Source organism: Euprymna scolopes, chromosome 21 (assembly GCF_053919585.1).
Source record: "Euprymna scolopes isolate OS-2025 chromosome 21, ASM5391958v1, whole genome shotgun sequence".
NCBI lineage: Eukaryota > Metazoa > Mollusca > Cephalopoda > Sepiida > Sepiolidae > Euprymna > Euprymna scolopes.
The window spans coordinates 93,564,072-93,589,448 of NC_136502.1; the positions used below are offsets into that span (position 1 = coordinate 93,564,072).

The following is a 25,377-nucleotide window of genomic DNA, read 5'->3' on the forward strand; positions in this document are numbered from 1 at the left end:
GCTTCCAATTACATTGTTTTGCCATAAAATTAAACACGCCCCAAGAAAAATCTTGGCAGTGATTGGTCTCGACTCTTCACCTTGCTTTAGCCATGTTCAGTTTTATGTAACATATTCACTGGTAGCCCCCCCCCCTCCCAACAATGTCTTCATTTACCAGAAGCTACAACATGAAATATTGCTTATCCAAGAGCTTTATACAGGGTGAAACAATAAAGTTGTCGCCCTGAAGAAAACAACACTATAGTTTTATTTTACAAATTTTATTGAAAAAATCAATTCAGGAAACTTGATTATGTAGTAGTGCAGACATCTATTGTAGCTGCCTTCAGCCTCACTCACTACCTCGATACGGATCCGGAACTGGGAACATGCCTTTTTCACAAGCGCTGGCAGGAGCTTGGCGAATACTTGGCAAATGGCAGCAATCAGGCTGGCTTTGGTGTTGTGGAAGATAATGTGGGTGATGTTTTTGACGTATAATCAAACGAAGTAGTCCAGTGAGAGAAGGGTACAAAGTCGTAGCACTCCTTTTGAAGCTAAGCCTGGGTATCTTTGGACTTGTGGGTCAGCGCCGAGTCCTGCTGCCACACCCAGTATCTGCCAGCGGCCACATAATTGCACCATGAGAATTACCACACTCTTCAGCACATCCAGATACACTTTGGTGTAGAATTTCAAGGCGACTTTGAAGATATGAGGTGGCATGTCATTTGAAAGCACACTAAAGACCATAACCGTGGCTGGATATTTTGTTTAGCTGTTCCCTCAAGCATTGAACTGTCTGGATTTGCATTTTTAGGGTGCTGGCAATGGTCCTGTTGTCATAACTTTGATCGGTAGAGAGCATGAGTTGTACAGCAGTGCCTTTTTGATCTCGCTCGTTGAACATTGTGTCACTTTCAGACAAAGTTTCATAATTATTAAGATTAACATAAAAGTTCATAAGTATCGTGAAAGACTGTCAATTAGTTGCTTTTTGCTAGATTTATTAAACACGTGTATGTCTACGAGTTAAAACTGCTACTACATAGGAACGTTGTCTTAAAGCATCGATAATGTAAAGCAGTCGTAGTCTCGCATTTTCATTTTTTTCATACCATTTTTAATCATGGGCAGTTTATTTGAAACTGCTTCTCTCAAATTGTACAAAACATGTGATAATAATATTAACCTATATTAAAGTTATATCATGTTACATATAAACGGCAAATTCTATGGTGCGCTTTGGAGGTACCTATCATTCATATGCTCGTTCACTCATTAACTAACCTATATAGCGTTGTTGTCATTCTTTATCTGTTTATTATGAAGTAAATGCCTACCTATCACATATATTTTATGTAACTAGTTTGTATGTTTTATATTATCATATTGTATAACATATAAAGTAAAGTAAGTCTCTTTGACGATTTTTGCTCACTATGGCATTCTTCTTGCCTAATTGCTTCTGATACGTTTAATTACCGATGCAGCGTAACCTTAAAAAAATAAAATGCAATTTGGTTTCATTTCTTCTAAAAAAATGTTCACTTGGTCGGGTTTACAATCCATCAATACAGAGTTACACCCCTTTCTTTAAAACAAAAAGTAATAAAAAAGAAATCAGCATACTTTAAAACAAACAAATTTTAAATAAAAAAATCTACTGGGGAATTCCGGATCAGTACAGTTAATAACTATATAAAATGTACACAACTATTTAAATGTGTAAAATATGCACAACTATATAAATGTATAAAATACACATAACTATGTAAACTTATAAAATACTCACAACTATGTAAATGTATAAAATACTCCCAACTATGTAAATGTATAAAATACTCACAACTATGTAAATGTATAAAATACACACAACTGTGTAAATGTATAAAATACTCACAACTAAGTAAATGTATAAAATACTCACAACTAAGTAAATGTATAAAATACTCACAACTAAGTAAATGTATAAAATACTCACAACTAAGTAAATGTATAAAATACTCACAACTAAGTAAATGTATAAAATACCCACAACTAAGTAAATGTATAAAATACCCACAATTAAGTAAATGTATAAAATACTCACAACTATGTAAATGTATAAAATACTCACAACTATGTAAATGTATAAAATACTCACAACTATGTAAATGTATAAAATACTCACAACTATGTAAATGTATAAAATACTCACAACTATGTAAATGTATAAAATACTCACAACTATGTAAATGTATAAAATACTCACAAGTATATAAATGTATAAAATACACACAACTGCATAAATGTATAAAATAATCACAACTATATGAATGTATAAAATACACATAACTATATAAATGTATAAAATACTCACAACTATGTAAATGTATAAAATACACATAACTATATAAATGTACAAAATACTCACAACTATATAAATGTATAAAATACTCACAACTATATAAATGTATAAAATACTCACAACTATGTAAATGTATAAAATACTCACAACTATATAAATGTATAAAATACTCACAACTATGTAAATGTATAAAATACTCACAACTATATAAATATATAAAATACACACAACTGCATAAATGTATAAAATACTCACAACTATATAAATGTATAAAATACACATAACTATATAAATGTACAAAATACTCACAACTATGTAAATGTATAAAATACTGACAACTACGTAAATGTATAAGATGCTTACAACTGTGTAAATATATAAAATACAACTATGTAAACGGGAAGTTTATTTTAAGCTGCTTCTCTCAAATGGTACAAAATTTCTGATAATAATATTAACCTATATTAAAGTTACATCATGTTACATATAAACGGCAAAATCTATGTAAATATATAAAATTAAAAAAACATGTAAAGTTATGAAATCCGAACAATTATATAAATGTATCAAATTAAGTCAATCTTATAAATATATAAAATACACGTGTAAATGTATAAAATATATGCACATGAAAGTCAATAAGGAACCAACCGTTTCTTTCAAAAGTTCTATTTCAGATTTGTCGGTGCCATAACAATGGACAAAGGCTGGTCTTGGGTGACCCTGTTCGCAGCTTTTGGAACTCATATTGTTTGTGGCGGTTTACAAACCTCAGTGGGGTTCATGCGTGTTGTTCTTCTGCAAAACGCTGACGAAAATGAGAAACGTTATATTACTTGGATTACTTCAATGTATTCTGGTATCATCCATTTATCAGGTAAGTTACAATGTGTACTTCGTCTGTAGATATAGCACTATTTATTATGTAAGCATTGTGTAATTATAAATTTGTAGTTTTAGAAGGCTTAATTAATATTGATATTAAGGTTATACAACAGATAGTAATACAGATTAGTTAACAATTTTATAGTCAGACAAGAAACACCAGTATTATTATGTAAATCAACAGAAAATTATTGCCAAATTATTAAATTTCAGAAGAGAACAATTTATTTATTTTTAATTCCATTTTCACCCCAAACAGTGCCACTTTGATGTATGGGACTACTATCAGGGGCATATATTGCAGGGATACTATGTAGGGAGTTGAGCTGCAAGATGTCCATTCACATTACATTTGAACTTCTGCATGTCAGTACAGTTGGGAAAGCAGTAACCCGGAAGGGAATTCCAAAGTCTAGCAGTTCTGAAGGAAGAAACTATTAGAGTAGAAGGCTTTCTTACATCTAGGAATTTCTATTGTGTAGGGGTGGGATTTTGCTGCTTGTCGAGTTTGTTGGGAGTATTTACGTCGCAAAGGTACAAGGGTTTTTAGTTTGTCGGAGCATTCACCATTAAAATACTTGTAGAACAGGCAGAGGGATGCAACTTTTAGTCAGTTTTCTTTGCACTTTTGCAAAGCATTTCAAAGTTTGGCATCATATAGTACACTGATGACATGTTGATACAATTTTAATGAACATTTGTATTTTTTCTATTTTTAAAGAGATTGCTACCACATGCATATTGGTTTAAAGTCATATTTATTACAGAAGTCATGTGCACGAGTTTTGATAATTCTCAGAGATATGTTTTCTTCATGAAGCAGTCTAATAATAATGGTTTGCAGTGCACGGATTATCCATTTGGGGATTGCAGAAAAGAAGCAGATTATATCGTTCCACTCATTGGCCAAATGTTCATCCATGCATGAAAAACCACTCATGATTGCTCAGCATCGTACGTAGACAATTATTTGGAAAATACAAATCATATACATCATGAGAAACACAAGATGCAAGCAAGCAATTTGGCATCATTTTGTTATGGTAACTATAAAAATTGCACACATAAAATATACATACATAATAAACGAATAACAATGTAATTTCGCATACCTATCTGAGCTGCAGCCAAATAGTGTAATGGTTAAAACTTCTGACTGACATCTAGGTGGTTGAGTTTCAATTTTAGCTTGAGGTAGTTGCTAGTCTCGTCACACTGAATAGCTGTGATACAGCGAACCACATATATGGCTTTCTTCCAGCAAAGTCCCTCGATGTTTGCTGGTGCCCCTATTCTGAATTTATGTTCGTATGACACTAAAAATAATTTTTCAAAAATCAGACTTTCTTCAAGAAAAATCCTCCGATGGTTGCTGCAGGTCTGTCAGACTAAGAAGCAATTTATTGAAATTAAAGGCAAGAAAAAAAAAAGTCTTTACTTGAAATTTTATAATAAAAATATGTTTATGAAACAAGGTTTTTAGACTTTGCTTGAATAAAGTATATATATATATATATATATATATATACATATAAATAGTGTATAACAAAAGTGAATATATCCCTCACATTTCTTCAAATATTTAAGTATATCTCTTCATGGGACAACACTAAAAAAAATAATTTTTTGACACAATGAAAAGTAGTCTTCTGCAGCCTATATAACAGAGTTAATTTATTTCCCCCTCCAAATAAATCAAAATATAGCCATTAAAACTTAAATCCCTGGCTACAAAAGTGAGTACACCTCTTGCGAAAAGTTGTCAATATTAACATACAACATGTCAACTCTCAATATTTTGTGTGGCCACCATCATTATCCAAAATTGCCTTTACTCTCCTGGGTATGGAGTTTACCAGAGCTTCACATGTAGCCACTGGAATGCTCTTCCACTCTCCAATTATGACGTCATGGAGCTGGCGGATATTTGAGATTTTGCACGCCTCCACCTTCTGGTTGAGGATGACCCAAAGATGTTCTATTGGGTTCAAGTCTGCAGACATGCTTGGCCAGTCCATCACCTTTACCCTCAGCCTCTTCAGTAAAGCAGTGGTTGTCTTGGATTTGTGTTTTGGGTCATTGTCATGCTGGAACACTGCTCTGCAACCCAAATAAGAAAAAGAGAAAGGAACGCTTTTAAGCCATGGTATTTTGAAGCTAAATGCTTCTCATCAGAAGAGAAGAAAACCTAGCATTATACAAATGCAAAAACAAGAACAAAGATCGGTTTAAGACCCCATAATTTTATTATGTACATCTATATCAAAAACATTTGTAAACGTTTTTTTTTTAATTTTGAATTTTTTTATTTCCATACTTTGTGGACCAGGTGCATACGCAGACCCCACAATTTTTATGAACCACCGTTCTGCTAGATCAAACATACCCATTCCTGTGTCTCGATACATTTATCATTATATGTAATCAGTTTTTTAAAATAGTCAACCATATAGAAGCCTATTCATGACCACACACACACACACACACACACACACACACACACACACACACACACACACACACACACACACACACACACGCACACACACACACACACACATTCAGCTTTATATATATATATATATATATATATATATATATATATATATTATGTGTTTTAAAGCTGGCAAACTTAAAGTCGATTACTCTACTTTCCTTATTTGTAATTTAATTTATATGTCATATCGCCAAAATTGTATTTAAATTATAAATGCACAATAATAATCCTTCAAATAAACCACATATTTGTATAATGAAAACATTTTTCTGTGATTTATTTTATTTCAGTGTTCGTTACCTCTAAAAAGACTTCCCTTATAAATATATATACATATATATATATAATAAAAATTACAATTAAATTTACCAAAATGATCCAAGATGATAAAACTAAAATATATTATAAATATTTAAGAATTAATATTTATAAAGTAATCTCAACCAGATGCAAAATCTCAATAAAACCAAATAGGAGATAGAGCTTATAGAGATTTTACTTGTGCGTATGGAAATTTAATTAACTTTCTTGGATTTATATTTTTGGATTTTACCGTCATTGGATAATTTACCTTTCATCAGACTATCCATTCACGTGAAATCACCTTTTTTGTCACCATATTCCCTCTGCTTCACTTTTTGTTATCACGTAAGATCTTTGACTTACTTGCAGTTTCATCAAATACTTTTGTATGCGAAATCCGATCCTACATTTTGCTAATTCCTACCCTCTGATGAGAAGGAAAGTATTTCTTCGAAACTCTATGGATTAAGGACTATCCACTTATTAAGTGTTTCCTTTTCAGATTAAATATGTTTTTAACTCTTTTCCAAAGTGATTTTTATAAAAACTCAGATTTTATATATATATATATATATATATATATATATATATATATATATATATTTGTAGTCATTGACATACAGTCCTGTTTCGTTGTATCACAACTCATCAGTGCCGCTAGACTAGCATCTCTCTCAAGCCAAAGATTGAACCTAGAACTGTCGTGTTGACAGTCGGCAGTTCTCCCGCTCGACCATGGAATCGACGCCCGTAAATAACTCGTCGGAATGTCTATTTAAATAGACACCCGTCACCACTTTTATAGTGCTCAAATCGCCTGTTCGTAAACAAACAAACAACGAGCTTCGCATTTTCAGCCAATTAAGTAGCGGGTGAGATTATTTACGACAGTGCTCTACCCAAAGAGGGCGGGGGCTTAAAATATATTTGTAGTCATCGACATACAGTCCTGTTTCGTTGTATCACAACTCATCAGTGCCGCTAGACTAGCAACTCTCCCAAGCCAAGGATTGAACCTAGAACCGTCGTGTTGACAGTATATATATATGTGTGTGTGTGTGTGTGTGTGTGTGTGTAAATTAAAGCAAAATAACAAATATAAATCTAGACACACTTATTTGTCTGTTGAATAAGGAAATCATGAGATGATAAAAACCATGGTATTTCAAAGCTTAATGCTTCTTTTCAGAAGAGGTGAAAATAGCTAGGTTACAAACAAATATATTTGTGATGTCTAGCATAGGTTACATTAAATATATTATATTAGATCTATTTATGTATGTATCTATTGCAACATATAAAAACTCAGATTTTCTTGAATAAACTCAATTGTTATTTTGATTATCAAAGCCAAATGCTTATTTATTGCAGGACCCATTGCCAGCTTCATTGTGTATAAATATGGTTGCCGGACGACGGTTATTGTTGGTGCATCGTTGGAAGTTATTGGCTTTATCATTTGTTTCCTTGCTCAGGACATTTGGATCTACATAATTTCATACAGCCTTTTGGCAGGTAATTTCTTATATTATCTTGAATAATGGTACGATTTATATTAATTGGATGTTTCTTTTTGATTGTCTAATAGCTTGATAATAGGTGATATCCTTTTCTCTTCCCTGCAACCTCTTTCCCACAGAAGAGATGTTGAGAGACTGTCTCTGCTCTATCATTATTTTCATGGCAAGTACTCATCTGAGCTTTAATCTATGCCCCCCCCCCTTGCCAAACTTTCACAACAAAAAAAAAAAAACACTCGACTAGCTACAGCCACTATCAGCAGTTCCTCCATTCTCTATCTGTGTCTAAATCTAAAGGCAGATTCACGCACACAGCTTCTTTCCTAGAACTGCCCGCCTGTGGAACACTATTCCAATGGCCTGCTTTCCGACCAGCTACAGTATAGTAGTCTTCAAGTCTAATGTAAACAAGTTCTTGTTGAACTGTCCCTTTAAATAATCAAATTATACCCAACTTATACAATTACCGATTACTACACTAACACCTAACATTCATTAACCTTTATCCTCGAGTGGCCTTGTAAAAGAAAAGATAAATGCAAAATGGCCGCACTACTCTCAATACAATGCAATTATAAAGAAACACCAAAAAAATGTATATAAGTTTATTATCCACTTCTACATCACCTGATGAAATAAGTTCAACCAATTACTTCAGTGTATAGCAACTCCTCTGCGCTTTTTGGTAGTTGCTAATATGGTTGAGTAATGTCATATCAAAGAAAAGTAAATCCAAACATAATTATTTTTAAAGTGAATTTCTGTAAAGGTTTATTAGTGAAAGGATTAGCGGGTAGGATAGAATATGTGATCCATGTATGAAACCGCGCCGGTACGTCGCGTCACCCAGTAAGCCCTTCTTCAGTGCGTTGGTGGAATCGTCTTTGCTGCAATGTCCACAAGGCCGGATCTTCTGTGATCGTCTAGAGATTTCGTCTTCGGAGATACTGGGTGCTCGTTGACGGAAGCAGTTTCACAAGTAAAAAAAAATAATAATGAAAACATCAGCACATCAAAGAATTTTGAATAACAAAGACTCCGGAGATTGGGTTATATAGAATGTATTAAAAGAAAACCGTAAAAGCAATATATACAAACATATGTACAGTTTGGAGTATGAATTTGTAAGCAAGCATTTAAACTTCTAAGTGGGGCTTCCACTTGCTGGAATTCACAAGTCTATTAACTTAACCCTTTTTAGTTATCGGGCAATAGGTGATGGGGGGAGAGAGAGAGAAGAGGTGAGGTGGCTTGACTCTCGGACTCGCTCTGTTTTGCTCCGACTTCTGTTCTGTTTTGCTCTGACTTTCTTGGTCTTTATATAGTAGAGCACTGGGTGGGGCGACAGATACCAATTCCTTCCCGACTAATCAGAATGCTCAATAACCAAATCGTCTGATTCTCTCTCATTGGATAATTTGACTGATGACAAAAAATTGGCCACCTCTCACAATCCAAGAATAATTCTAACTCCTCCCCGATCAACCAAAAACGCCCGATGGAAATTAACCAGTTTTCTCTCATTGGATAATTTCCAAACTGCGTAATACGCGATAACCACATAAGTAAGAAAACTGCGTCCAAGGAAAAAAAAATGCTTCCTGAATTCTGCCCTTAGATGTGACACTTGTCATTATCAAAGGAAATAAACAAATTATTAGTCTGTTAACATCTCGACAAAATATGTTATTGAAAATTGTCGGGTGGCAAAAAAAAAATCTCTTGATCTAAATTTCAAAACTGCGATTCGGCTTGAGAATGAAAACACTAGGAAGGTCATTTTGGGTTCAAATGGTTTTATCAGTCACACCAAATCATTTAATATTTGATTCGAAAAAGCATTCTTTGAAGCCGACAAATGCGTGTGTGAAATTTTAACTCCAAAGAAATTATTTATCTCTGTTTTGATCTTGTCACAAATATATTTTGTGACACCAACAAAGGCAGTTTTTAGTTCAAAGCAAAAACATAATCTATCTGTTGTTTTTCCAGCTGACACATGAATTATGTCTCTGAATTTGTCACCATCGTTGTACCGAAATCGACCTCGGGTTCAATTAATATTTTGGATTCATTTCTCTTATCCTCAGTTTTATCAAAGGAAAAATATTTCCCTTTTTGCACTGGATATGACTGTATCGGAAATTGTCACCATCGTTGCACTTGAAAACAAAATGTATGTTTTTGAAATTATCATTCTGTCCATTTTGACTAGATCATTATTATTGTTTCGCTTTAAAGAAAATAGAAAAAAAATACTTTAGCAGAATTGAAGCTAGCAAGGTTCTCTGGTAGTGCCCGGCACAAGATATTAACATTTATCTTTTAGTTAACCGGTGTTGCCCGGAATAAAATCTTAACATCTATCTTTCGATTACCCGATATTGCCCGGGATAAAATATTAACGTTAAATAAAAGCGTCACATCGACTCTAATGGTCTGATGCTGCCTTTCTTTGGTGTTACATTCGCCCCCACATGGGGTGGCAATTCTTAATATGAGGACGACGCCCCATGTCCTCAACAACCAAAGAGATTCTCCTCGCTAATAATACTGCTGCTGCCTACCCTGAAAGCAAAAATCACATGCAGATATCATGTACAAAAAAAAATTCTTAATTTTTTATATATGGCTACTGCCTTAGTTCAATGTGTCCATTAACAAAGTTTGTTGCGGTAAATTCATTACCAAAAGTTCATTAACAGAATGTCCTAAAAAATATCAGTTTTCAATGTTCATTAATAGTCCAATTTCTTAGAATTGTGTTCTCAATGTTCATTTATCCTGAAAAAGAATAGTCATGAAAAGAAATGTGTTTTTTTTTTCTCTTGGTATATTACACATGCAACAAAGTCCTACATTTTGAACCACTAAATGGTGTCAAAAAAAATTCAGCAGGTTCTTCTTCTTGACGCAAGGCTGGAATAGGTCAAAGTTCTTCGTAGTTCGCTTCTGGATTATCCGGACAGGTGCTGACCCTCTGTGATCCTTGACAAGGGTCATTCCCACCGGGGTCAGGGGTCTCCAAGAGGCGTCTTGAACACACACTAATTTACCCATCTCTTCACACCACACACTGTTACACCATCATCCTTACACTCTTCAGACCTTCCATCGTTACTCCCATCTATGAACCTACACTTGATACCGTCGGTGTCTTTTTCTGAGTTATCTAAGCTTTATCCTATAGAGTATTACTCTCGTAACCTTTCTCTTTTGGTTCGTGGGTCGTGGGGTTCAAGTCGTTCGCTGCGGACCGTTAGACAACAGACTTCAATTACTCGAGGATGTTTGCGGCGTTCAATCCTAGAATGCGCATGCCCATCCATGGCATTTTGGGGAGCCACGCTCTGTGTCCCCTTAGATTGTGTAGTCAGCCTTTATGACTGATATACCTCCCGGCTTCTCTGCCGAATTGTTAACACTTCCTCCTGCAGGTGTGCAAAATGCCCAATAAGAGTGCTTAAGTGTCACTCTATTTTCCGTCACTGCCCTTCTCGTTATATTAAGTATGGAGAGACCGCTCCATTTACATAGGCTAATGTCTTCTGCCCGTTTTCCACGGCTCTCAATCTTTGTCGGATACTTTCGACATTTTCCTCAGCGACCACACCAAACAGAGCTCCCCGGGCCTTACCTATGATAGGTATTACCGCCCGTCTATGTCGACCTCCAGGTCTACTTATTCTCCAGTCAACCATTCTTGACTGAGAACTCTCGGCTTTTCTGCCGAATTTCATTAAATTCTCCCGTCAACAATTATGACGGCTACAGAAGGTTGTCTCCGCCCGTGCACATCGCCACAGACACGTGTTTCATCATCTACGACTCATCAGAGTGGCTGTATCTAGCGAGATTCGAAATTGGGACCCAACGATAATGAGCCTAAACCCTTATCCCTGGACCATTTCGCTAGCTGTCTGGATATATCGCGATTTACTTAGGTGCTGTTTTGTTTTTGGTTTTAGCGATATGTTTTGAACGAATTCAATCATTTACGAAAGTGCATTTTTACCTAAATGCGAGTTGAGAACAATTTTCCCTTTTAACCAATTTGGTACTCCCACATGGGGAGCGGTATATATATTATTTTTAGAATGTAATTATCCGCTCAAGCCCACGCCAATTACACCCCATTTCGCGCCCTGCGAGCTAAAGAGAAGATATTCTGATAAAAAGTGCGTTATTTTTTCTAAAATGAATTCCATGCTAATTATTAATTTCTCTTAATGCTAAAATAAAAAAGCTGGCATTTAACTAAGCGACCGATACTCATGCTCACAGAGTTGGCAGGTCGAAACTTCTCGTCGCCCCCAACTCCCCTCCCGACACTGGCTTCGTGATGCACTGCCAGGAGTGCCCTCAGTACTAGTGTGCTCAAGCATCAAAGGATCCGGCGCCGAACCGTCCCACCCATCGACAGCGATACGGCTGGGCAGAGCCCTTGCCCACCCGTACCCACTTTTCATTCTGACAATCGTAGACGGTCACACCCCGAACAACCCCGACGCCGATCACCGTTCCTTTAGACGTCCCCCCCGCAGTTGCGCCCCCAGCCAGTGGGCACCCTCTTATCAGAGGTCCCCCCTGTATCCAGCAATCGCCGTGAACATAGGGGCCGATAACAACAGGCCCCCTTGGGACCCGTCCGTTCTCAGCACTTTCTCTCTGGGAACCGCCCAGGGCGGCGCCCCCCACCCGGTGGGACACCCTTTCGTTACGTGTCCCTCAGGGTGGTAGGTGAAGCATATTAGTTCACCTCTTCCGGGAGTCGGTTGAGAGCGGCCATGTTGGGGCCCCTTAATTCCCGTGTTTGGCCCGTACCTCTCTCCTGGGGCGGCACTGAAAAATTCTCTGCATTGCTCCCCAGCTCGCTGCTCTGCACCATCTGCTCTTATGGCCGCAACGAGCGAGGTGGTCTCCCATACCTCGTGGGGCACTCTACAGCTCGGTGCCCCTCAACCTGGCAGGTCCAACAGACCAAGCCATATCTGCTAGGAGTGGGTTTGTAAAACCCATGCGCAAGGCTCCAATCCCTTCGGTTGGGGTCAGCCTCCGCCTCCCAATCCTCCACGTCCTCGCCCAAAGGTTGGATGTCTGGGACTTCCTTCTTCCGACCTTCTTCAGGGTCGAGTGTGGGCTGGGGTGGGGTGTGTCGGGTCAGCTTGGGCGAGAGCCCCCTCCTCTGAGGTGGGCCCTGTGTGTTCGTCTCTCCCGACAGGGCGGTGCGAACCCCTGTCCACACTCGCCCGCTTGATAGGGCCACGTCTGCCCTCTCATTCCCTTCGGTGCTGGCCTCTCCTAGCACCTCGGCCAGTTCTACCACCTCCTCAGCTGCCTCCTGTATGAGTCTGAGCAACTCCCTCATTGACAGTCCCGACACCCTCTCAGTCACAGTCGCCACCATCTCTACTTCCCCCCAAAGCCTCACTCTTATTCTCAACCAACAAAGAGTCATTCTCTCTTTTTTTATTTCAAAATTAAGGCCTCCAGGCGCCCCAAACCACAATGAGAAAAACCCCAAGTCAAAAATGACAAAAATAAGAGGGGCTTACCTATATCCCGCTTCGCTTCAGATCCAGAGGGTCGAATTCCCGTTGGTCGAGGTATTTTAGTTATACGCTCAATCACGGAGCGAAAGAAAAGTTCATAATGTTCAAAATACACTATACAAGGTTGATGTGCCGTAGTTCTTGATGTTGTCTGGTTTTTTTTTTTCATCCAACGATGTTGTCTCGTAGTTGGTTGATGTGCCGTAGTTCTTTGATGTTGGCTGGTCCTTCTTTTCATTCAACGATGTTGTGCCGTGGATTTTTTTTCTTTCTCTCCGGTTGATGTGCCGTAGCGACCTTTCAGGGTCGAATCCTGGTCACGGCACCAATTATGAAACCGCGCCGGTACGTCGCGTCACCTAGTAAGCCCTTCTTCAGTGCGTTGGTGGAATCGTCTTTGCTGCAATGTCCACAAGGCCGAATCTTCTGTGATCGTCTTGAGATTTTGTCTTCGGAGATACCGGGTGCTCGTTGACGGAAGCAGTTTCACAAGTAAAAAAAAATAATAATGAAAACATCAGCACATCAAAGAATTTTGAATAACAAAGACTCCGGAGATTGGGTTATATAGAATGTATTAAAAGAAAACCGTAAAAGCAATATATACAAACATATGTACAGTTTGAAGTATGAATTTGTAAGCAAGCATTTAAACTTCTAAGTGGGGCTTCCACTTGCTGGAATTCACAAGTCTATTAACTTAACCCTTTTTAGTTATCGGGCAATAGGCGAGGGGAGAGAGAGAGAGAAGAGGTGAGGTGGCTTGACTCTCGGACTCGCTCTGTTTTGCTCCGACTTCTGTTCTGTTTTGCTCTGACTTTCTTGGTCTTTATATAGTAGAGCACTGGGCGGGGCGACAGATACCAATTCCTTCCCGACCAATCAGAATGCTCAATAACCAAATCGTCTGATTCTCTCTCATTGGATAATTTGACTGATGACAAAAAATTGGCCACCTCCCACAGTCCAAGAATAATTCTAACTCCTCCCCGATCAACCAAAAACGCCCGATGGAAAATAACCAGTTTTCTCTCATTAGATAATTTCCAAACTGCGTAATACGCGATAACCACATAAGTAAGAAAACTGCGTCCAAGGAAAAAAAAATGCTTTGTGAATTCTGCCCTTAGATGTGACACTTGTCATTATCAAAGGAAATAAACAAACTATTAGTCTGTTAACATCTCGACAAAATATGTTATTGAAAATTGTCGGGTGGCAAAAAAAAAATCTCTTGATCTAAATTTCAAAACTGTGATTCGGCTTGAGAATGAAAACACTAGGAAGGTCATTTTGGGTTCAAATGGTTTTATCAGAGTCACACCAAATCATTTAATATTTGATTCGAAAAAACATTCTTTGAAGCCGATAAATGCGTGTGTGAAATTTTAACTCCAAAGAAATTATTTATCTCTGTTTTGATCTTGTCACAAATATATTTTGTGACACCAACAAAGGCAGTTTTTAGTTCAAAGCAAAAACATAATCTATCTGTTGTTTTTCCAGCTGACACATGAATTATGTCTCTGAATTTGTCACCATCGTTGTACCGAAATCGACCTCGGGTTCAATTAATATTTTGGATTCATTTCTCTTATCCTCAGTTTTATCAAAGGAAAAATATTTCCCTTTTTGCACTGGATATGACTGTATCGGAAATTGTCACCATCGTTGCACTTGAAAACAAAATGTATGTTTTTGAAATTATCATTCTGTCCATTTTGACTAGATCATTATTATTGTTTCGCTTTAAAGAAAATAGAAAAAAAATACTTTAGCAGAATTGAAGCTAGCAAGGTTCTCTGGTAGTGCCCGGCACAAGATATTAACATTTATCTTTTAGTTAACCGGTGTTGCCCGGAATAAAATCTTAACATCTATCTTTCGATTATCCGATATTGCCCGGGATAAAATATTAACGTTAAATAAAAGCGTCACATCGACTCTAATGGTCTGATGCTGCCTTTCTTTGGTGTTACATTCGCCCCCACATGGGGTGGCAATTCTCAATATGAGGACGACGCCCCATGTCCTCAACAACCAAAGAGATTCTCCTCGCTAATAATACTGCTGCTGCCTACCCTGAAAGCAAAAATCACATGCAGATATCATGCAAAAAAAAAAATTCTTAATTTCTTATATATGGCTACTGCCTTAGTTCAATGTGTCCATTAACAAAGTTTGTTGCGGTAAATTCATTACCAAAAGTTCATTAACAGAATGTCCTAAAAAATATCAGTTTTCAATGTTCATTAATAGTCCAATTTCTTAGAATTGTGTTACACTCTTCAGACCTTCCATCGTTACTCCCATCTATGAACCTACACTTGATACCGTCGGTGTCTTTTTCTGAGTTATCTAAGCTTTATCCTATAGAATATTACTCTCGTAACCTTTCTCTTTTGGTTCGTGGGTCGTGGGGTTCAAGTCGTTCGCTGCGGACCGTTAGACAACAGACTTCAATTACTCGAGGATGTTTGCGGCGTTCAATCCTAGAATGCACATGCCCATCCATGGCATTTTGGGGAGCCACACTCTGTGTCCCCTTAGATTGTGTAGTCAGCCTTTATGACTGATATACCTCCCGGCTTCTCTGCCAAATTTTTAACACTTCCTCCTGCAGGTGTGCAAAATGCCCAATAAGAGTGCTTAAGTATCACTCTATTTTCCGTCACTGCCCTTCTCGTTATATTAAGTATGGAGAGACCGCTCCATTTACATAGGCTAATGTCTTCTGCCCGTTTTCCACGGCTCTCAATCTTTGTCGGATACTTTCGACATTTTCCTCAGCGACCACACCAAACAGAGCTCCCCGGGCCTTACCTATGATAGGTATTACCGCCCGTCTATGTCGACCTCCAGGTCTACTTATTCTCCAGTCAACCATTCTTGACTGAGAACTCTCGGCTTTTCTGCCGAATTTCATTAAATTCTCCCGTCAACAATTATGACGGCTACAGAAGGTTGTCTCCGCCCGTGCACATCGCCACAGACACGTGTTTCATCATCTACGACTCATCAGAGTGGCTGTATCTAGCGAGATTCGAAATTGGGACCCAACGATAATGAGCCTAAACCCTTATCCCTGGACCATTTCGCTAGCTGTCTGGATATATCGCGATTTACTTAGGTGCTGTTTTGTTTTTGGTTTTAGCGATATGTTTTGAACGAATTCAATCATTTACGAAAGTGCATTTTTACCTAAATGCGAGTTGAGAACAATTTTCCCTTTTAACCAATTTGGTACTCCCACATGGGGAGCGGTATATATATTATTTTTAGAATGTAATTATCCGCTCAAGCCCACGCCAATTACACCCCATTTCGCGCCCTGCGAGCTAAAGAGAAGATATTCTGATAAAAAGTGCGTTATTTTTTCTAAAATGAATTCCATGCTAATTATTAATTTCTCTTAACGCTAAAATAAAAAAGCTGGCATTTAACTAAGCGACCGATACTCATGCTCACAGAGTTGGCAGGTCGAAACTTCTCGTCGCCCCCAACTCCCCTCCCGACACTGGCTTCGTGATGCACTGCCAGGAGTGCCCTCAGTACTAGTGTGCTCAAGCATCAAAGGATCCGGCGCCGAACCGTCCCACCCATCGACAGCGATACGGCTGGGCAGAGCCCTTGCCCACCCGTACCCACTTTTCATTCTGACAATCGTAGACGGTCACACCCCGAACAACCCCGACGCCGATCACCGTTCCTTTAGACGTCCCCCCCGCAGTTGCGCCCCCAGCCAGTGGGCACCCTCTTATCAGAGGTCCCCCCTGTATCCAGCAACCGCCGCGGACATAGGGGCCGATAACAACAGGCCCCCTTGGGACCCGTCCGTTCTCAGCACTTTCTCTCTGGGAACCGCCCAAGGCGGCGCCCCCCACCCGGTGGGACACCCTTTCGTTACGTGTCCCTCAGGGTGGTAGGTGAAGCATATTAGTTCACCCCTTCCGGGAGTCGGTTGAGAGCGGCCATGTTGGGGCCCCTTAGTTCCCGTGTTTGGCCTCGTACCTCTCTCCTGGGGCTGCACTGAAAGATTCTCTGCATTGCTCCCCAGCTCCGCGTCCCCCGCTGCTCTGCACCATCTGCTCTTATGGCCGCAACGAGCGAGGTGGTCTCCCATACCTCGTGGGGCACTCTACAGCTCGGTGCCCCTCAACCTGGCAGGTCCAACAGACCAAGCCATATCTGCCAGGAGTGGGTTTGTAAAACCCATGCGCAAGGCTCCAATCCCTTCGGTTGGGGTCAGCCTCCGCCTCCCAATCCTCCATGTCCTCCCCCAAAGGTTGGATGTCTGGGACTTCCTTCTTCCGACCTTCTTCAGGGTCGAGTGTGGGCTGGGGTGGGGTTTGTCGGGTTAGCTTGGGCGAGAGCCCCCTCCTCTGAGGTGGGCCCTGTGTGTTCGTCTCTCCCGACAGGGCGGTGCGAACCCCTGTCCACACTCGCCCGCTTGATAGGGCCACGTCTGCCCTCTCATTCCCTTCGGTGCTGGCCTCTCCTAGCACCTCGGCCAGTTCTACCACCTCCTCAGCCGCCTCCTGTATGAGTCTGAGCAACTCCCTCATTGACAGTCCCGACACCCTCTCAGTCACAGTCGCCACCATCTCTACTCCCCCCAAAGCCTCACTCTTATTCTCAACCAACAAAGAGTCATTCTCTCTTTTTTTATTTCAAAATTAAGGCCTCCAGGCGCCCCAAACCACAATGAGAAAAACCCCAAGTCAAAAATGACAAAAATAAGAGGGGCTTACCTATATCCCGCTTCGCTTCAGATCCAGAGGGTCGAATTCCCGTTGGTCGAGGTATTTTAGTTATACACTCAATCACGGAGCGAAAGAAAAGTTCATAATGTTCAAAATACACTATACAAGGTTGATGTGCCGTAGTTCTTGATGTTGTCTGTTTTTTTTAACGTTAAATAAAAGCGTCACATCGATCCTAATGGTCTGATGCCTTTCTTTGGTGTTACACATGAAATCTATTAGAAGTTATGTTTTTATCTAAAGAGAACAGACTTAGTGCATCCTAACTTTGGCACGAGTCTTGGTTGTTAGACGATACACACACAAATCTAGCCTCGTTATCAGTTATGTGATTGACAACTATATAATTTGATTTGCACTGTTATTAGCACCACAAAAAAGAGAAGAAAAATCCTTTATTTTTCTAAAGATCAGAGAAAACTCTGAAAAATAAGTATTTTCGAATTAATAAAATGTGTTTTACAATTTTAACATTCTGATTTCTTTTTGGTGCAAACAACAAAAATATTGAATGTTTGTTATAGTGAACTAATTTGGGAACCTGTCTGCTTGTCTCATCGATAAAATGCAATTATCTGTCTCATTCAGCAAACAGGGAAGAAAGTGCTCCATTCTAACAAATGAAGATTGTGTAACGCCATACCTTAACCCATCTGTCGTCTCATCATATCATTACATAGCTAATATCATATCATTACATAGCTAATATCATATCATTACAAAGCTAATATCATATCATTACATAGCTAATATCATATCATTACATAGGTAATATCATATCATTACATAGCTAAGATCATATCATTACATAGCTAAGATCATATCATTGCATAGCTAATATCATATCATTACATAGCTAATATCATATCATTACATAGCTAATATCATATCATCACATAGCTAATATCATATCATCACATAGCTAATATCATATCATTACATAGCTAATATCATATCATTACATAGCTAAGATCATATCATTACATAGCTAATATCATATCATTACATAGCTAAGATCATATCATTACATAGCTAAGATCATATCATTGCATAGCTAATATCATATCATTACATAGCTAATATCATATCATTACATAGCTAATATCATATCATTACATAGCTAATATCATATCATTACATAGCTAATATCATATAACTACACAATTATTGTCAGATGATTACACAACTATTATATGATTACACAACAGTTATAATATCATTGCATAACTATTATCATATCACTACACAACTTTTAGCATATAATTACACAACCATCATTGATTACGTAACTATTACATCATTACACAACTATCATCATGGCATTACACAACTAATATCCTATCATTATGCTACTATTAGCATATCATTACATAAGTAATAGTAGTAGTATTTATTATATCAGTAGAGATATTTATTAAACAGTTGTTAAGTAGAGATATTTATTAAATGTTTAAATTTCTTTGTTTTTTTAATTAATAGAAAAGTTTATTTTTTAATAGTAATGTATTATTTATTGAATGATCATATATCTTTCCAGGCATTGGATCGGGATTTACTGTTATAACTGCTATAGTAGTGGTCAGCTTCAATTTCGACCGCTATCTCTCTTTTGCATCTGGGGCTGCTATTTCTGGGACAGGTGTCGGCCTTATTGTTATGCCTATTGTCTGCAATTTTATATATGAGAAATACGGTCTACAACCCACTTTTCTCATTATTGCGGGCATTACTCTACAAAAATGGGTGCTTGGGGCCCTGATGCGGCCCTCTTCGTTCGAGTTGGACCAGCTTTCCAAATTGAGAAATTCCAAAACTATGTACGATGAAATAAATGCAACAAAGGAAAATGAATTTGTTACAAAGAAATTGTTCCACGTTCAAAAGGAAAACAATGATGGTGAAAACGTAAGTATTTCTTATTTTCCGTTTTACTATGAAATTCAGAACCAAATTAAGAGCAACTTTAAAAAATAATGACATTGTATTTTCATTTATTTAAAAACTAGCAGCACTACCCGGTATTGTTCGGACCATAAAAATAGAAGAAATTTAATAGTTTATATTACATGTTTATAGTCAAACTTCTATCTCTCATCTGTCTTTCTCTAACCATCCCTTTATTTTTTCCTCTAACCGTCACTTTATTTTTTCCTCTAACCGTCACTCTATTTTTTCATTCTTTTCCGCTATTATTTCTCTTCCCAACTCTTTTGTCTTTGCTTATTTCTCTATGTTGACAGGCAGCTAAATCCCACCCCCACACAGTAGAGATCCCTAAATGTAAAAGATCTTTCTACTCCAGTAGTTTCTTCCCCAGAACCGCTAGACTCTGGAATTCCATTCCAGGTCCCTGCTTCCCTAACTGTACTGACATGCAGAAGTTTAAGTGTAACGTGAACCGACATCTTCCTGCCCAAATACCAACATAGTGCCCCAGCAGTTGCTGCCCCTGATAGTAGCCCCCTACACCAAAGTGGCAATGTGCCTTGTTTGGGGTGAAAATGTAAAAAAAAAAAATAACATGAAGATAAATGATGTTGATAATGAATATAGTGTAGCAGCCGACACCCGCTACATCACAGGCAGGAGCTACTTCTTTCGAGATTTGAAATCCATTTCGTCCAGGCTTGTCTAATCGCAAAACAGCTCACTATCATGTGACCGAGTATATAAAATGCGAAATCTGAAACCATTAACCCTCTCTTTCCACCTGACCCTGCCTGAGAGCAGGCTTCACCTGGGGCTTAGGCCCCAGGCTGAACGTGAGTACTACGAGCTCGCTATGGCTCTCTTCAAACTCACATTTCCACGTGCGATACCTTAATGAACATTCTTTGTCATGCTAAAGAACATACAACTCATACTCACCCACGACAACACGCAAACACTCTGAAGACTTTGTCTTTTCTTTCTCTGCAAATCGGCTTCCTTCCTCCTGGCGACTACTTCCTATAAACACGTGTGGACTGAACTATTCGCTCCTCAATAAGCCGGCATTACATTAATTCAATCTATACACAAGAACACTTCAACCTACTAATCTGTTTCTCTCATGTATAAATGCTACTAATGAAGATAACAAATAAAGTTTGTTTATTTATATAGAATGAAACATTGCGTTCCTTCATTTCCATAAATTTTGGTGAACCCGATGTGATATGAACACGCAGCCATTGCGTTGTCTCATCTCTATAAATTCAATTCAGTTCAACTCAATTTACTTGGCAAAAAAATAATATAAATGTGCTTTTTTTGTAACAAGGGAAGTAATTTTCTGTTTCTATTCAACTCAACAAAAAATAAAACAAGTGTGCTTCAATGCCATGCAGGGAAAGGGTTGTAAAAACGTACAGAGAAGAGGATACAGTAGTCCAGCACTTGTTTAAATTTACTTTAACTTGTGTTGTTATTGTCGTATTCATTACTTCACTTGGAAGTCTATTCCAAGTAACGTAATATTTCTCTTTCTCACTGCTAAGCCCAGCAGTACACATCGCCGGGGGGGGGGGGGGCTTTGGTCTTCGGCCGAACGTGAGTACAACAAGCTAGCTATGGCTCTCTTCAAACTCACATTTATTTCCACGTGCTGTACCCTAACCAACATTCTTTGCCATGCTAAAGAACATATAACTCACACTCACCCACGGCAACACACGTAAATACACTGAAGTCTTTGCTCTTTGTTTCTCTTTTAACCGGCTTCCTCCATCTCGACGACTACTAGCTATAAACATGTGTAAACAGAACTGAACTATTCTCTCCTTCAACCAGCCGCCATGATATTAAATCTATTTTCACACAAGAACACTTCAACCTACTAACCCGTTTCTCTCTTCTACACGCCACTAACGAAAATGATAAAGTTGTTTATTGGTCCCCCGATTTATCGGAGAGGGACCTATGTTTTCAATGGCTTTCGTGCGTCCGTTAGTCTGGACTATTGCCAGATAACCGCCCATTAGTTTTTTTTTTGAAATTTTGCCACAAACTGTATTTCATTAAATAGATGTGCACAGTAAAAAATTTTTTTTACAAAAATTCCCGTTGCATCCCTTTGGGACTTTTAGGGCTAAAAAAAAAACATGCCTTTTTGGAGCTCTTTTTTTCATATTACTCAAGAACTTGATATGTATACCTATATAGTAGTTTTCCATGGTGCTGAATTCAAATATATATATCTTAGTGTGAAACTGCCTTGTTTGTCCATTTTAACTGGGATTCAGCATTCCCAGGAGCTGAAAATGGGTCAGAAATGCCCCAAAATTGCAAAAAAAATGACACTTTTTACCCCATAACTTTCGCTACATTCATTAGATTTTCCTGAAACTTGGCAAAAATGTGAAGGCAGGGTTGGCCCTTCACATTTCTCACATTCATCATTTCTTCACTATTTTTTATGGCGTCATCTCACATGCAGAACAAGAGGTGGACCACGCACGCGCGGCTTGTTAAATGTCAAAATGAGACTTCCTTTCATTGTCTTCATTATGAACTAAAATAGTCCAAAAGTTTTAAAGGATATACTGTAATTTACATTTATTTTTCCCTGAGAACTCCAAGCGAAACAGTCAATTCTGCTAATCTCATTCTCAGTTAGTAAATATAATACAGTAATGTTAATTATGTAAATTTTATTGCTCCTGAACAACGCCGAGTAGAACGAAAGATTCTGTCATACCGCCTCACCTCAGTTATTAAAATGTTAGAGTTTATCTTTCTATAATGTTTGTAAGGAGGTTTTCACTGCAATTACAAAAGTTTGGTTCAAATCAAAGTATGATGTGAAATAATGTTGTTTAATGAAAATTTTATTGATACCGGACAACATCGAGTGGAACAGAAATGTATGTTATTTCTCTCATGCTTACCATGCTTGTTGTGATGTTAGGAAGCCTTCACAGAACTGTTAAAAGTACCGTTCAAATGAAAATATGAAGAGAGATGATGCTAATAAGCACAATTCTATCGCTCCCATTTAACAAAAGGTACAAGATCCTACCCCTTTACTTAACGGTAATTTTAGTAAGTAGAACTTTGTAGCAATGCCATAAGTATGATTAAAATCAAAGTCTGAAAAGAAATAATGTTGATAAAAAGTATTGATCCTGGACAATTCTGAGTAGAACAAATGATCCTGTTCAATTTCTAATACCTTGTCTCATCTATTCATTTTCCAATTAGTATGAACGTATTGTTACGTTTTTATTAATAAAGGATCAATAAACCAAATAAAATTCTTTGTACATACCTGCGGATGTTTATACATGCTGTTTTTTTTTTTCACTTTTATCATCGTGTTTAATCAACATTTCTGTTTTTTCATGTTTAATCAACATTTCTGTTTTTCCATGTTTAATCAACATTTCTGTTTTTCCATGTTTAATCAACATTTCTGTTTTTCCATGTTTAATCGACATTTCTGTTTATTCATGTTTAATCAACATTTCTGTTTTTTCGTGTTTAATCAACATTTTTGTTTTTTCGGTGTTTAATCAACATTTTTGTTTTTCCATGTTTAATCAACATTTCTGTTTTTCCATGTTTAATCAACATTTCTGTTTTTTTCGTGTTTAATCAACATTTCTGTTTTTCCATGTTTAATCAACATTTCTGTTTTTTTCGTGTTTAATCAACATTTCCGTTTTTTTCGTGTTTAATCAACATTTCTGTTTTTTTTCATGTTAATCGATATTTCTGTTTTCCGTGTTTAATCATCAACATTTCTGTTTTTGTGTTTAATCAACATTTTCTGTTTTTTGTGTTTAATCAACATTTTCTGTTTTTTTGTATTTAATCAACATATCTGCTTTTTGTGTTTAAATCATCATTTCTGTCTTTTTCGTGTTTAATCAACATTTTTTGTTTTTTCGTGTTTAATCAACATTTTTTGTTTTTTCGTGTTTAATCAACATTTTACATTATTTTTAACAGGAATGAACGGCAAATTTTGTATGACTTACCAAATTCTCTCTCTCTCTCTCTCTCTCTCTCTCTCTATTCATCAAAGATATTTTTAAGTTGAGAAATCGTAAACCCATAAAACAACAACAAATACAGTATATCAACCATAAACGTTAATTGTATTCAGGAAAATGAACATTTTTATGTATTTTCCAAACTTAAAATATATTTGTGTATTTCTAAGGACATTGCAAATAATTTATTCAAATATTAAAGGAATATTGATTCTTTTATTCCAAGTGTAAATTCATAACATTTTGAATTACAAACGTTAACTTGAGGAAGCAATTTAAAAAATGTTTTATATATGAAGAAATAGTGTTTGTTAGAAATAATATTTGTGCAAAAAGATAATTATTGTAGTAAAAAATTAATGAAGGAGTTTTATTAAATACTAGACTACCCGTGACCCGTTGGGTCAGTATGTTATATTAGCTATGGAATTCATGTATGAACGTGACACCTGTGACGTAAAGAAAATAGTTTTTTGTGACGTAACAGAAACATTTCTATGAAAGTATATTAAAATGAAAAAAGAATATAGATAGATTTCTATGAGTCATTCTGTTTATAATTGTTTATTTTTGAAAAAAAAAAACTTACAACCATTGAATTAAAAATGGTTTGTCATACTTATAGGTAAATGTGCACTGAACAGATACCATAATACTTAAAGTTATATTCAAATTTTTATATATCTTTTAATTTAAACACGAAAAAAAACAATTGGGATGCTGAAAACATACACAGTAAAACAATATGTTGCAAAATTCTCTTATGGTTGTCAATGGGTTAAAGTAGATTTATTTGTAAGAAAATTGCGTTAAAATAACTTAAGCGTAATACTGAAATGAACAATGTAAAGAAATGGCAGAAAGTATTAACAATTGTGTATTTGGATAATTTAAACGCAAAAAAAATTGGGATGCTGAAAATGTACACAGTAAAACAATATGTTGTAAAGTTGATTTATTTGTAAGAAAATTGCAACAGTATAGTTGTAGTACAGAAAAGTTGCAAAACATCCTCAGCCTTCCCATGTTAAATAATAATTTCTAGATAATAACGTTAATTTTTCAGTGCCCAGGTCAAATTCTGCAAAAGTAGCGATTTGTGTTCATTTGTTTACGCTGTTATGAGTTTAAGTTTATGTACGTATGCATAACTGTCGTAAACCGGATGTTGGGTTACAACACCTGTTACAAGGTCATTTGAATTTTATAATTATATAGATTGAAATAAATATTATGAATATGCTTCTTTTTATATGCATTTGAAATTGTGACAAATTAACAACAAATGTCCCTTTCTTTTTACCAGAAATAATTGTCAGCTACAAATTCTTCAAATAAAAAAAACAAATGACACTTTGAAATGTATTTATTTAAAATTGTACCATTTTCAGAAATAGAGTCACACATTTTAGAAAACTTTTTATATATAAATTAAATGAGAACATTTGAAAACTTGAAAATGTTATAAAATGATAACATTTTTATTTACTTTTTTTTTGTTGTTATAAAAATGATTTTATAACATGTTCAGGTTTTCAAATGTTTTAATC

General features: G+C 37.0%; 1 protein-coding gene across 1 annotated transcript in view; it reads left to right on the forward strand.

Annotated features, from left to right (window-relative positions):
* The first annotated feature begins 3,002 nt into the window (after positions 1–3,002).
* LOC145242864 (monocarboxylate transporter 9-like) overlaps positions 3,003–25,377 on the forward strand; it is a 33,638-nt gene continuing 11,263 nt past the window's right edge. Inside the window, exons 1-3 of the mRNA XM_080105979.1 lie at positions 3,003–3,209; positions 7,389–7,532; positions 19,390–19,757. Of these exons, the coding sequence (XP_079962105.1) occupies positions 3,029–3,209; positions 7,389–7,532; positions 19,390–19,757 (693 nt within the window). The 5' untranslated portion in view covers positions 3,003–3,028. The remainder of the gene's footprint in view (positions 3,210–7,388; positions 7,533–19,389; positions 19,758–25,377) is intronic.